Source organism: Hemitrygon akajei, chromosome 7 (genome assembly GCF_048418815.1).
Source record: "Hemitrygon akajei chromosome 7, sHemAka1.3, whole genome shotgun sequence".
Lineage (NCBI taxonomy): Eukaryota > Metazoa > Chordata > Chondrichthyes > Myliobatiformes > Dasyatidae > Hemitrygon > Hemitrygon akajei.
In genome coordinates, this window is record NC_133130.1 from 116,505,152 (window position 1) to 116,520,707 (window position 15,556).

The window sequence follows — 15,556 nt, forward strand, 5'->3', positions numbered from 1 at the left end:
GTAATCTCTTATTAGTTTTGGAATGAATTGTTATCAAGTCATAGTGTTACAGCACAGAAGCAAGCCGTTTGTTCCATCTAGTCCCTGCCAAACTATTAATCTGCCTCATCCAATCAACCTGTACCCAGCCCATAGCCCCCCATACCCCTCCCATCCATGTACTTACCCAAATTTCTCTTTGTGTTGAAAATCCACCACTTCCACAATGAACTGCCAGAGTCTATTGATTGGTATACTGGTTTCAAAACGACATATTTTTAATTTGGATTGGTTGGACGATTGTTTTATGTTATGTATATATTTTTAAACTTTTTACATTTTATAACTCCAAAATGAAAAAAGAGTGATGCATTTATGGTGTCCTTTGTACGTAGGTTTTTGCATACGATCACTGTTTCTGGTCGATGGATGAGTCTGTTAAAGACAAGTATGCAGGTAGGTTGCTCTTATAAAATTGTATTTTACAGTTGTATGGTCAGTTTGCAGTTGTGTGATCAAGTGCGTCATTCACAGTGGAAACAAGACAGCAGCTTTTGCCTTTTTGATGCTGAAAGTCTGCCTTTACTGTCAGCTACTCTCTTTGATTAGATTCCTCAGCCTTCCACACGATAAACAGAAGTGGGTCATTGCTCACAAAGAATTTTAAGTACCTGCTAGGAGCTGTAGTCTGAGGTTATTCATTTTCCACTTTAATTCAGTTTGAGTTCCTATGTTTTCCTCATAGAACTTCTTCAGTTAAGAGTTCTAGATACCCTTCAGTCCCATTTCTCCCTTATTTCTCTATGGCCTTGCTACTTATTTATTTAGAGATGCAACTCCGTAGCAGACCCTCTGGCTCAGTGAGTCCACACTGTGTAATTGCATCTACAGTGCAAAAACCTTAAGAACATGTATATAGCTAGGTTGCACAGTACTGTAGTAATTTTATGTATTGCACTGTAATGGGGGGAAAAAACACATTTCATGACATGTGAGTGATGATAAACTTGATTCTGATATGGGACTCTATTATGGACTGTGAGAGAGAAGGAGGCAGGGAGAGGGGAATCACGGTTAGCAAAAGGGGAAAGGAGAGGGGAGAGAATGGGAGGCACCAGAGAGACATTCTGTAATGATTTTAAAAAATTGTTTTGTATTTAACAACCTTGTGTGATGTCTCAGGGCTGGGTGTGTCTGCACCTGCACCACCCCCACCCCTGGCACTCCTCTGTCACCTGTCCTACACCACTTCCTCTGGGCTTCACCCTCTCCATTCCCAACATCCTTTGCTCCCACCAGATTTCCAAACTTGCTCCCCGTTCCACATTGACAAATACAGTACCGTGCAAAAGCTTTGGGTACCCTAGCTATATACAGTGCGCGTGCCTGTGCTCTGTGACTAATTAACCTGTGAACTCCCAAGTCTTTGCAATGTGGGAGGAAGCCGGAGCACCCAGTGGAGACCCTCACGGTCAATGGGCAAATGTACAGACTCCTTACAGACGGATGTGAATTGAACCGGGGTTGCTGCCACCCTTATTTGTCCCTCGTATGTTTGTCAACTTCCCTGTGATTCTTTTGCTGTCTACCTACACTAAAGGATAATTCACAGTAGCCATTTAACATATCGGGATGTCTGTGGAATTGGGTAAACTGAAGCAAATAGCGGAAGTTTAAGTAGCTGTGGGGGAAGAATGTACGAACTTTGTTCAGACACACCCGAGATCAGCATCCAGTCAGTTCTGTGTAGCACTGATATAGCAGTGTGAACTGCTAAGCCACTGCACCACCCAGTGAAAGCAAAAGACTACAGGTGCTGGAATTCTGAAATAAAAAAGCAAAAAAAGGCATACATACTTAGCAGATAAGGTAGCCTTTCTGGAGTGCTGTCAAGAAAGGAGCACCCTTCATCAAGGACCCCACCATCCAGGCCATGCTCTGTTCTTGCTGCCACCATCAGGAAGGTGCTACAGGAGCCTCAGGACTCACACCACCAGGTTCAGGAACAGTTTTACCCCTCAACCATCAGGCTCTTGAACCAGAGGAGATAACTTCACTCAACTTCACTTGCTCCATCACTGATAGTATATGGTGACATAGATGTACTTTGATAATAAATTTACTTTGAACTTAAAGACCTAAGATTCTGATGTTTCTGTTGTAAGTCATTAATTCTACTCTGTTGTTTAACCGCCAATGTATTTCCAGTGTTTTCAGTTTTAATCACTTGCTCAATATTGATGTAACTTTCTGGTTTGTGACAGTGGCTCATCCTTTAATTCCTGTTAAAATTTCCCCTGTAAAATCAGTTTGTTTTAAAAATGCAACTTATTTTCACCTTTGTTGACAATGATATGTTGACTTATGGAAAGCAAATAGTGATGGTGGTATTATAGCAAAATCTATTTCTAGCAGGAGCCATCATCTTTAAGTTTACCAGTGGAAGTCAGTACTATTAGTCACTGAAACGTAAATTCACCCAAGCAGTACAGTCGGCCCTCCTTATCCGTGGATTCCGCATGCGCGGATTCAACCAACCGCAGATCGGGAAAACCCGGAAGTTCTCTCTCCAGCACTCGTTATTTGAGTATGTACAGACGATCTTGTCATTTTCCCTAAACAATGCAGTATAACAACTATTTACATTGTATTAGGTATTATAAGTAATCTAGAAATCACTTAAAAGTACAGGCAGTCCCCGGGTTATGAATCTGTTCCTGAGTCCGTCTTTAAGTCGGATTTGAAGTCAGAACAGGTACATCCGGTATTATTTAGCGTCAGTTAGTCAAACGTTTTTCTTAGTATATAGTACATATTTTACCTTTCTATGCATATAAAACACTTAAGAAACATACGTATATCAATAATTAAACCACTGCATTGCTTAGTAATAATTGTAGCTTTCATCGGGGCAGGGCCTTTCACATCCTCCATTAAAATTGTTCCGATTGTTGACCGACTGTAACAACGCTTTTCGGATGACCAATGGCATTTCACCTCTTTCCGATCACTTTATTACTTCATCCTTATTTTCAATCGTGATCATGATTATTTTCATGAACAGAAACACTGCAGATTCAGAGCTGCACTGCCAGGTCCTAATGTCCACCGCACTGAGCATGTTAAATAAAGTCTGGGGTTCCGCTGGGTCCTAAAGACCACCTCACTGAGCCAGGTTAAATAAGAGACTTGAGCATCCGCGTTTTTCGGTATCCGCGGAGGTCTCGGAACCAATCCCCCGCGGATAAGGAGGGCCGACTGTATAAATAAATGGTGAAAATACAGATTCTGGACATCTGAAAAGATGAGAAATTTAGAAAACATTCAGGTCCTTGGAGAATTATTCTGTGACCATGTGAATTCCCCCTGGGTGCTGCAGTTCCCTCCTACATTCCAAAGTTGTGCGATTAAGGTTAGTGAGTTGCAGATGCGTATGTTGGCACTGGAAATGTGGCGGTACTTGAGGGCTGCCCAGCAGTATTTGTACATGTGACAAATAAAGCTAATTCCTTAAAGAATTAAAGGTACACATTAGTTGGATGAAAGATTAGGGGTCTCCAAAATATACAAGTTTTGTACAGGTTTACCATCTGAGTTCAGTCAGTTTGGAAGGATTGAGTTCCTGTTGTTGAAGGGCACTCTGGAGAGCTGACAGGGACAGATCTGTTTGATCCAGAGTTCTGAACCTGGAGGTCATCAACCTGAAAACATTGAGCAACAGATAGTGTAGATGGTTCCTATAGTAGGCGAGTCTAAGACTTAAAGGCACAGATCAGGGACATCCCTTTAGAACAGAGATGAGGAGGAATTGCTTTAGCCAGAAGGTGGAGAATCTCTGAAATTTATTGCCATAGATGCCTGTGGAGGCCAAGTCATTGCATATTTTGAAAGTGATAAGTTCTTGATTAGTAAGGGTGTCAATGGTTGGGGGAGAAGGCAGGAGAATGGGATTGAGAGGGGTAGTAAATCAGCCATGATGGGATGGCAGAGCAGCCTCGATGGGCCAAATGGCCTAATTTGCTCCTATGTCTAATGGAAACGGACAAGCTGCTGAGGAATTTAGCAGGTCAGGCAGTGCTTATGGAAGGACACAGGCAGTTGATGTTTTGGATTGAGACCGTTCTTTGAGACTGGAAAGATAAAGGGGAGAAAGCCAGCCTAAAAAAATGTCAGGAGAAGGGGTAGGGCAAGAGTGGGCGGATTATAGATGGAATTAGATGAAAGTCAGGGAGGGTTGGAAAGATGATAGGTGAGGGAGGGAGAAAGTGGCAATAATGCAAAAAGCTGAGTTGTGATAGAAGTGACAAATCTGAAATTTTTTTCACACTCTTTGCTGATTTACTGAATATTCCCAGCACTTTCTGTTTTTATTGTCTTTTTTTTTGAAATTATAGGCTTGGTGAAGTTATATCCTTGCCCTCCTCCTGCCACCTTGAGTGAGGGTGAGATTGAGGTATGAACAGGGAAAACATCCCTCCATCTGGCCCACAAGTCATGCTGTTACAGCATTTTCTCACGTCAGGTTTCCTGAGGCTTGAATGCCCATTCAGCTGCTCTTAAACCTGCAGAGTCGCTGAAATCAAAATTCCTGAGCTTGGGTGTTGACTCGTAGCTCATTCTTCCAGGTTAGATCAGACTCCACAATTGTTCACATCTGCTCTGAACCCCACACCCACTAACTGAACCTTAAACCTCTAGGAACCTGTCATCATTTGAGTTATTGAACAATTCACTTGTCAAATGTGTGAACCTCTCACCGTATGGTTGCCTCTCTCTGTTTGTTTTTGTCATGAATTATACCCCCTTCTGAAAGTTTGCGTAACTCTTTATTTTTTCCATTCTTATCCACCAGGTCAAGATATAGTGTTCAAGTGCCTAGGTGAAAGTTTGCTGCACAATGCCTTCCAAGGATACAATGCTTGTATATTTGCTTATGGCCAGACGGGTAAGCTGCTGCTAAAAGTGTATTTATTTCAGTGAAACCAATTTAAAATACATTCTTTTGTGATAATGAGCAATTTTTGGCTCTCTTATGAAGCTAACTAATTGAATTTTTTTCACTGCTAATATAGAATTCTAATTTGCAGCTTCCGTTATCTGTTTATTAAATCCTTCCATTAAATAGTTTTAACATGAACTGATTTTTTAAAAAACTGCAACTGTATTCCAATAAAATGTTATTTTACACTGATCTAATTCACTGTGGAGCTGGCAAAGTAAGACTGTGGAAGTAAACTGGTTAACTGTCTGTGTGTACCTGCTTAATGGCTAGGTTCGGGAAAATCGTACACAATGATGGGATCAAAGGACAAGCCGGGTTTGATCCCCCGGTTGTGCAGCAAGCTGTTTGAACGTGCATTGCAAGAGGCAAATGAAGAGCAGAGCTTCACAGTTGAAGTGTCGTACATGGAAATCTACAATGAGAAAGTTCGGGACTTGCTTGATCCCAAGGGGTAAATATGTCATAAAAAACAAAGTAGATTTGGAAAGTAGCTGGGGATATCATTGAAACTTACTGAATATTGAAAGGCCTAGATAGAATGAATGTGGAGAGGATGTTTCCAAAAGTGGGAAAGTCTAGGACCCAAGAGCACAGTCTCAGAATATAAAGATACCCCTTTATAATAGAGATAGATAGGAATTTTTTTAACCAAAGGCTGGTAAACCTGTAGAATTCATTGTCACAGATGACTGTGGAGGCTAATTCATTGGGTATATTTAAAATGGAGGTAGATAGGTTCTTCATTAGTCAGGGTGTCCAAGGTTACAGGGAGAAGGCAGGAGAATGGGGTTGAGAGAGATAATAAATCAGCCATGATGCACTGGCGGAGTGAACTCAATGGGCTGAATGGCCAAGTTCTGCTCCTATGTCTTGTGGTCTAGATCAGGAATGTGTGCATTTATGGAGAACATTAATGAATTTTTTAAACCAGGTAAATAGATATCCCAGTAAGTGATGACATTTATTGTAGTTAGATACTGCGCCCATCAGTAATAGCAACAATTTAATTTACAACATTTGTCCCTCCTCTGTGTGGCTAGTTTATATCTACAGCCACAGTTCTGTCCCATCCTAGAAAGAAATTAAATTACAATATATTTACCATGAGAAGTTCTGAGTAAATTTATTATCAAGCCTTGAGATTCATTTTCTTTCTGGCATTGACAGGAAAAATAAAAAATAAATCCAGTAGAATCAGTGAAAAACCACACATGAGCAAAGACCGACAAACAACTGAAGTGCAAAAGAAGACAAACTGTGCAAAGAAAAAAGTGAATTGTAAAGCGTCTTTGAAAGTGGATGTGTAGGTTGTAGAGTCAGTTCAGAGTTGAGGTGAATGAAGTTATCTATACCTGTTCACGAGCCTGATGGTTGAAGGATAATAATTGTTCCAGAGCCTGATGGTGTGGGACCTAAGGCTTCTGTACCTTCTGCCCAATGGTAGTAGCAAGAAGAGAGCATGGCCTGGAAGGTGTGGGTCTTTGATAATGGATGCCACTTTCTTCTGGCAGCACTCCATGTAAATGTACTCATTGCTGGCCAGCTTTGCCTGTGATGGACTGGACTGTATCCACCACTTTTTGTAGCTCTTTCTGTTCCTGGGCATCGCTGTTATCATATTAGATTATGACGCACCCAGTTAGGATGCTCTGGACTGTGCATCTATAGAACTTCTTGATGTCATGTCGAATTTGCAATACTTTTAATTCTGCAATAACTCTTGTCTCTCTACCAACAATAGCAATGTCTCAGCCATGTTCCCATTCCAGTTAATTAAGTATTACAGCTGTAGCTATTCCATTCTACTTCAGCGGTATCCTGTTCAGGCCCACACTGTTTTATTTTTCTGCCTTTATGCTTTGACATGTGCAACAGGAATCTGATCTGTGTGATTTCTTTGATACTTAGACTAAGCCTTTCTTCACTCACTCCATTTTAATGAGATTCCAGTTGCGTATATTGAATAGATTTGTTTTAAACTTCAATACTGCCAAATAATATTTTACCAACATTTTTCTTCCTAGTAGTTCTAAGTTATTAATGAATGTTTAAAAGCATTTAAAATAATCTCAGATAATATTGGAAACCACCAAACACTTCCTCTAATGCAATATTAATCAGGGTGCACTCATGAGGAGAGGCAGAGTGGGAGATCATCAGAGGTATTCTTTTATTACCCTATGTATGGAGCAGCCTTGGTACCAGATTGGGTATTTGGTCTGCTGAAACTCTGGAGTATTATGAGCAATTTTGGGCCCCTTATCTAAGAAAGGATATGCTGGGCATTGGAGAGGGCCCGGAGGAGTTTCATTAGAGTGATTTCAGGAATGAAAGGGTTAATGTACAAGGATGTTTGATTGCTCTTGGTCTGTACTCACTGGAGTTCAGAAGAGTGATGGGGGATCTGATTGAAAACCTTTGAATACTGAAAAGCTTTGATGGAGTGGATATGGAGAGGGTGTTTCCTATTGTGGCAGAGTCTAGAACCAGAGGGCACAGCCTCAAAATTGAAGGAGGTCCCTATAGATCAGATGAGGAGGAATTTCTTTAGTCAGAGAGTGGTGAGTCTATGAAATTTATCATAGACAGCTGTGGAGGCCAAGTTATTGGGTATATATGAGGCAGAAATTGATAGGTTCTTGATTAGTCAGAATGTCAAAGGTTATGGGGAGGAGGCAGGAGACTGGGGTTGAGAGGGTTAATAAATCAGCCACAATGGCAGAGCAGGCTCAAAGGGCTGAATGGCCTAATTCTGCTATGTCTTGTTGTACAGTGTTTAGTGGCATGGTAGTGTAATGGCTAGCACAACACTTTACAGTACAGTAGACCTGGGTTCCATTCCCACCGTTTCTTGTAAGGAGTTTGTACGTTCTCCCCGTGACCACGTGGGTTTCCTCCCACATTCTAAATATGTACTGAGGTTAATTGATCATTGTAAATTGTCCTGTGATTAGTACTCGAGAGGCTTCGATGAGAAGAAGCTGAGGACAAGTTTCACTCCAAGTGAGGTAAGGCCGGGTAAGTTCCTTTCAAAGGAGAAAGTTTCAAAAGTTGAGGCAAGTATTGGGTAGGTCATGGCAGCTGAGATTGAGCCCGTGGTTTGTTCATCCTGCAGCATGTGGGAAATCAGGGATACTTCCAGTGTCCCTGACGACTACGTGTGCAGGAAGTGTGTCCAACTGCAGCTTCTGGCAGACCGCATTGAGCGTCTGCAGCTGCGATTGGATTCATACTCGAGCATCCGTGATGCTGAGAAAGTCGTGAATAGCACATTCAGTGAGTTGGCCACACCGCAGGTAAAGGCTACACAGGCAGAAAGGGAAGGGGTGGCCACTAGACAGCGTAGCAGTAGGCAGGTAGTGCAGGAGTCCCCTGAGGTCATCTCCCTCCTAAACAGATGTACTGTTTTGGATACTGTTGGGGGAGATGTCTCATCAGGGGAAGGCAGCAGCAGCCGAGTTCATTGCACTATGGGTGGCTCTGCGGCACAGGAGAGAAGGAAAAGGACTGGGAGAGCTATAGTGATAGGGGATTCGATTATAAGGGGAATAGATAGGCGTTTCTGCGGCCACAAACAAGACTCCAGGATGGTATGTTGATGTCTCTGAGCGGCTGCAGGACATTCTGGAATGGGAGGGTGAACAGCCAGTGGTTGTGGTTTACATAGGTACCAACGATATAGGTAAAAAACGGGATGAGGTCCTACAAGGTGAATTTAGGGAGTTAGGAGATAAACTAAAAAGTAGCACCACAAAGGTAATAATCTCTGGATTACTACCAGTGCCACGTGCTAGTCAGAGTAGAAATAGGAGGATATTTCAGATGAATACGTGGCTTGAAAAATGGTGCAAGGGGGAGGGATTCAAATTTCTGGGGCATTGGAATCAGTTCTGGGGGAGGTGGGACTAGTATAAACAGGACGGTCTGCACCTGGGCTGGACTGGAACCAATGTCCTAGGGGGAGCGTTTGCTACTGCTGTTCAGGAGGCTTTAAACTAATGTGGCAGGCGGATGGGAACAGGTGCAGAGAGACAGAGAGGTGTAAAATGAGGGTAGAAGCAAAAAGTAGTAAAGTGAAAAGTAAAAGTGGCAGGCAGGCAAATCCAGGACAAAAAGCAAAAAGAGCCACTTTTCAACATAATTGTATAAGGGCTAAGAGTGTTGTAAAAACAAGCCTGAAGGCTTTGTGTGTCAATGCGAGGAGCATTCGTAACAAGGTGGATGAATTGAACGTGCAGATAGTTATTAATGAATATGATATAGTTGGGATCACAAAGACATGGCTCCAGGGTGCCCAAAGATGGGAGCTCAACATCCAGGGATATTTAATATTCAGGAGGGATAGATAGGAAAGAAAAGGAGGTGGGGTAGCATTGCTGTTTAGAGAGAAGATTAACGCAATAGAAAGGAAGGACATTAGCCTGGAGGATGTAGAATCAATATGGGTAGAACTACATAACACTAAGGGGCAGAAAACGCTGGTGGGAGTTGTGTACAGGCCACCTAACAGTTGTAGTGAGGTTGGGGATGGCATTAAACAGGAAATTAGAAATGCGTGCAAAAAAGGAACAGTAGTTATAATGGGTGACTTCAGTCTACATATAGATTGGGTGAACCAAATTGGTAAGGGTGCTGAGGAAGAGGATTTCCTGGAATGTATGCGGGATGGTTTTCTGAACCAACATGTCGAGGAACCAACTAGAGAGCAGGCCATTCTAGATTGGGTATTGAGCAATGAGGAAGGGTTAGTTAGCAATCTTGTCGTACGAGGCCCCTTGGGTAAGAGTGACCATAATATGGTGGAATTCTTCATTAAGATGGAGAGTGGCATAGTTAATTCAGAAACAAAGGTTCTGAACTTAAAGAAGGGTAACTTTGAAGGGATGAGACATGAATTAGCTAAGATAGACTGGCAAATGATACTTAAAGGGTTGATGGTGGATATGCAATGGCAAGCATTTAAAGATCGCATGGATGAACTACAACAATTGTTCATCCCAGTTTGGCAAAAGAATAAACCAGGGAAGGTAGTGCAGCTGTGGCTGACAGGGGAAATTAGGGATAGTATCAAGTCCAAAGAAGAAACATATAAATTAGCAAAAAAAAGCGGCACACCTGAGGACTGGGAGAAATTCAGAGACCAGCAGAGGAGGACAAAGGGCTTAATTAGGAAAGGGAAAAACGATTATGAGAGAAAGCTGGCAGGGAACATAAAAACTGACTGTAAAAGCTTTTATAGATACATGAAAAGAAAAAGATTGGGCAAGACAAATGTAGGTCCTTTACAGTCAGAAACAGGTGAATTGATCATAGGGAACAAAGACATGGCAGAGCAATTGAATAACTACTTTGGTTCTGTCTTCACTAAGGAGGACATAAATAATCTTCTGGAAATAGTAAGGGACCGAGGGTCTAGTGAGATGGAGGAACTGAGGGAAATGGTGTTAGGTAAATTGAAGGGATTAAAGGCAGATAAATCCCCAGGGCCAGATGGTCTGCATCCCAGAGTGCTTAAGGAAGTAGCCCACGAAATAGTGGATGCATTAGTGATAATTTTTCAAAACTCCTTAGATTCTGGATTAGTTCCTGAGGATTGGAGAGTGGCTAATGTAACCCCACATTTTAAAAAAGGAGGGAGAGAGAAACCGGGGAATTATAGACCGGTTAGTCTGACATCGGTGGTGGGGGAAAATGCTAGAGTTGGTTATCAAAGATGTGATAACAGCACATTTGGAAAGAGGTGAAATCATCGGACAAAGTCCGCATGGATTTGTGAAAGGAAAATCATGTCTGACGAATCTTATAGAATTTTTTGAAGATGTAACTAGTAGAGTGGATAGGGGAGAGCCAGTGGATGTGGTGTATTTAGATTTTCAAAAGGTCTTTGACAAGGTCCCACACAGGAGATTAGTGTGCATACTTAAAGCACACGGTTTTGGAGGTATGGTATTGATATGGATAGAGAATTGGTTGGCAGACAAGAAGCAAAGAGTGGAAGTAAACGGGACCTTTTCAGAATGGCAGGCAATGACTAGTGGGGTACGGCAAGGCTCAGTGCTGGGACCCCAGTTGTTTACAATATATATTAATGATTTAGACGAGGGAATTAAATGCAGCATCTCCAAGTTTGCGGGTGACACAAAGCTGGGTGGCGGTGTTAGCTGTGAGGAGGATGCTAAGAGGATGCAGGGTGACTTGGATAGGTTAGATGAGTGGGCAAATTCATGGCAGATGCAATTTAATGTGGATAAATGTGAGGTTATCCACTTTGGTTGCAAGAACAGGAAAACAGATTATTATCTGAACGGTGGCCGATTAGGAAAAGGGGAGATGCAACGAGACCTGGGTGTCATTGTACATCAGTCATTGAAGGTGGGCATGCAGGTACAGCAGGCGGTGAAAAAAGCTAATGGTATGTTGTAGGAAAAGGATTTGAGTACAGGAGTAGGGAGGTTCTACTGCAGTTGTACAAGGCCTTGGTGAGACCGCACCTAGAGTATTGTGTGCAGTTTTGGTCCCCTAATCTGAGGAAAGACATTCTTGCCATAGAGGGAGTACAGAGAAGGTTCATCAGATTGATTCCTGGGATGGCAGGACTTTCATATGAAGAATGACTGGATCGACTAGGCTTATACTCACTGGAATTTAGAAGATTGAGGGGGGATCTTATTGAAACGTATAAAATTCTAAAGGGATTGGACAGGCTAGATGCAGGAAGATTGTTTCCGATGTTGGGGAAATCCAGAACGAGGGGTCACAGTTTAAGGATAAAGGGGAAGCTTTTTAGGACCGAGAAGAGGAAAAACTTCTTCACACAGAGAGTGGTGAATCTGTGGAACTCTCTGCCACAGGAAACAGTTGAGTCCGGTTCATTGGCTATATTTAAGAGGAAGTTAGATATGGCCCTTGTGGCTAAAGGGATCAGGGGGTATGGAGAGAAAGCAGGTACAGGGTTTTGAGTTGGATGATCAGCCATGATCATACTGAATGGCGGTGCAGGCTCGAAGGGCCAAATGGCCTACTCCTGCACCTATTTTCTATGTTTCTATTAGGCTAGGATTAAATCAAGAGATTACTGGGTTTGAAGGGCTAGAAGGCTGTATCTAAATTAAGAAATTTTAATAATAGAATAAAGGGAGGGAAAAAAAGAGAACATTAAATGTTTGGTTTAAATACAAAAAGAACAAAAATAAATCCAGATACAGTTAATTTTGAACCTTCACATTTTATTGGTTCTGTGATGAGCAGTTGAAGCTGATTGATGCCATTGTTAATGATCTTCGTGCCATAAATCACACCTCTAATCTCATTGGATTATGAGACAGGAGTGGAATTAGGCCATTCAGCCTATCAAGTCTGTTCCACCTTTTTATCATGGCTGACTTATTATCCCTCTCTACCCCATTCTCCCGTCTAATCACTTCCCATTATATAGATTCTGGATATTGTGCTTGTAAAAATATATATTGGAAACGTTATTTGGAATGGTAAAGTAATTAAATAAGAGGAAAATTCAGAACAAAAGAACTGAAGTACAATCACTTAGCTGTTTCTTTAAAATTTTAGTTTACTGCTGTGTATGCTAATAATGCCGCAATTCATTATGTTCCAACTTAAACCTTGTCATCTGGTAGGTATATAGGGATTTGGTCTGAACATAACTAATTTCTTTCAGGTTATGTTAGCTTGACTTACAAAGAACATTTGAATCATTTCCTTTATTTGTACCAACTGAGCATCTTGGTTATCTCCCAGTATACCTTTGTTTTGCTTCTTTATACAGCAGTCGACACAGCTTGAAGGTGAGAGAACACAATGTTCTAGGTCCATATGTGGATGGCTTGTCTAAACTGGCTGTGACAAGTTACAAGGTAAGGAAGATAATTAAGTTCCTTGGAACTCTGTGTATGTAGCAGTGGTGGTTCTAAAATTGTTGGTCTAAGCAACTTCTAGGTTACAACTGAATTTCCTTTTCTGGTTAGACAACTGTTTACGTACTCCAGTTAAAATTCAACGCTCAAAATTTCAAATCTATGCTGTTGAATCTATATTTTCTTGCTATTGTGTATTAGAGAAAGGTTGAATAGGTTAGGATTTTATTCCTTTGAGTGTAGTAGAATGAGGGAAGATTTGATAGAGGCATACACAATTAGAGGTATAGTATGGGTAAATGCAAGCAGACTTTTTCCACAGTTTGGGTGAGACTGGAACTAGTAGTCACAGGTTAAAGGTGAAATGTTTAAAAGGATCCTGAGGGGAAACTTCTTCACTGCGAATGTCCAACAAGCTGCTAGTGAAAGTAATGAATGTGCATCCAATTTCAGCGTTTAAGAGAAATTTGGATGAGTACATGTACAAGAAGGGTAAGGAGTGCTATGGTCCAGTGTAGGTTGATGGTACTAGGCAGAATAACAGTTCAGCATGGAATAGGTGAGCTAAAGGGCCTGTTTCTGTGCTGCAGTGCTCTATTACTCTATCAAAGGCAGAGCTTAATTTCATCTCTGTGAAATATAATGATTGAATATTGTATTGACCAGAAGTGAAACATAACTTTTGCTTTAATTATGCATCTCTGGAGGATTTTGAGGCCACTTCCCCATAACATACATCCTTGAGGTTTTGTCTATTCCATACAATGCTATCCCATGTTGTTTGTCATCTTTGATATTTTTTGTGTCCTATTCCCTGTACTGCCCTTACTGAGGTGTAACAGCAACTAGACAGTCAGCTGAACTCCATTCAGAAATGACATGAGAGTCAGGGTATAGTGTTTTGCTTCCTTGGGTGCATGGCAGAGTGAATAAGGAGCGAACTGAAAACAGAATACAGTGCCATTACCACATTGTTTCACTCACAAGGAAATGTGCATGGGTAAGCAAGAGCTTAGTTATGTTTCCTGCAGTAAATATTATAATATTCTGGCAAGTATATACTACAGGTAAATAGTATGCCTAAACCATTAGCATCTAGGTTAGTGTCTGATAAATTCAAAAATAACATTCCATTTCAGCAAAATCTTATTGAAACCTTTAGGTTAACTTTTAAACAATATAACAGTGCTTCTGCTGGTGACCTAATACAGATTTGAAACTCCTCATTAAAATAAAAGCTGAATGTGCTTAGCTTTATATGGTAAAACAAACCAATAGCCCGAATGGCAAAACAGTCCTGTGTTTGTCATCTGTGAGAGGACAACAGTTCTTGCTTCCACAAGCGCATGAATACACTGCAAACATTTGAAGGTGGATTTATTTTGTTTTGTTATCCATATTTAATTTCCCTATAGTAAAAAGTTGCAAATGCAACTCTTATGGATCAGCTCCTTAAGGGTGAATTTGTTTTTTTTAAAATGCCTGGATTTTGTAATTTGCCTAATTTGGCAACTGCATTTTATTGCACATATTGACTTCTTTGTTGAGAGAAAGGTTGTCTGTCACTGTGGGCCCTATATAGTAAAGTTTCGTTTGTTACTCTGTTTGCCAGTAGCTGGCAAAGTTTACTGAAGATTTATTTCACATTTGTAAGATATGAAGCCTGGTGCAGGGTCATTGTTAACTGCTATCAATGGATGGACAGGAGCCATAATTTCTTTTATCCACTTTCATGAAGGTCAGGAGTCTGACTGGCTTCTTCAGCAGTCACGTACCTGAGTCTGCTGCACATTCAAGTGTGATACATTAAAATAGCTTGATAATTTACCAAATATGAAAGGAAGTGAAATGGCCTTCTTCTTGGTGCCAGTAGAGCATTCTCCAGTCTCCTTAGCTGGAAAGAAGAAGAACAGAATGTAAAATGAGAGAAATCCTTTAACATTTCATTCACAGTACTGTGCAAAAGTCTTAGGCAATGTGAAATAAAGTGAAAAGTGACGATGTTTTCAAAAATAATGAAATGAAAAATTTCTAAATATTAAAATGATTTGTATAAAGAGAAGCAAGCAGTAAAACAATATCAAGTCAATATTTGACAATAGACAATAGGTGCAGAAGTAGACCATTCGGCCCTTCGAGCCTGCACCGCCATTTTGAGATCATGGCTGATCATCTACTATCAATACCCGGTTCCTGCCTTGTCCCCATATCCCTTGATTCCCCTATCCATAAGATACCTATCTAGCTCCTTCTTGAAAGCATCCAGAGAATTGGCCTCCACTGCCTTCCGAGGCAGTGCATTCCAGACCCCCACAACTCTCTGGGAGAAGAAGTTTTTCCTTAACTCTGTCCTAAATGACCTACCCCTTATTCTCAAACCATGTCCTCTGGTACTGGACTCTCTCAGCATCTGGAACATATTTCCTGCCTCTATCTTGTCCAATCCCTTAATAATCTTGTATGTTGCAATCAGATCCCCTCTCAATCTCCTTAATTCCAGCGTGTACAAGCCCAGTCTCTCTAACCTCTCTGCGTAAGACAGTCCAGACATCCCAGGAATTAACCTCGTGAATCTACGCTGCACTTCCTCTACAGCCAGGATGTCCTTCCTTAAGCCTGGAGACCAAAACTGTACACAATACTCCAGGTGTGGTCTCACCAGGGCCCTGTACAAATGCAAGAGGATTTCCTTGCTCTTGTACTC

The 15,556-nt window shown here is 41.3% G+C and overlaps 1 protein-coding gene across 2 annotated transcripts in view; it reads left to right on the plus strand.

The window, feature by feature from the left end:
* Positions 1–15,556, plus strand: part of LOC140730856 (kinesin-like protein KIF13B) — a 274,790-nt gene that overhangs the window by 132,878 nt on the left and 126,356 nt on the right. For both annotated transcript variants that reach the window (XM_073051815.1, XM_073051816.1), the window contains exons 4-7: positions 375–435; positions 4,832–4,924; positions 5,252–5,432; positions 12,765–12,852. In XM_073051815.1, coding sequence (XP_072907916.1) covers positions 375–435; positions 4,832–4,924; positions 5,252–5,432; positions 12,765–12,852 — 423 coding nt within the window. The remainder of the gene's footprint in view (positions 1–374; positions 436–4,831; positions 4,925–5,251; positions 5,433–12,764; positions 12,853–15,556) is intronic.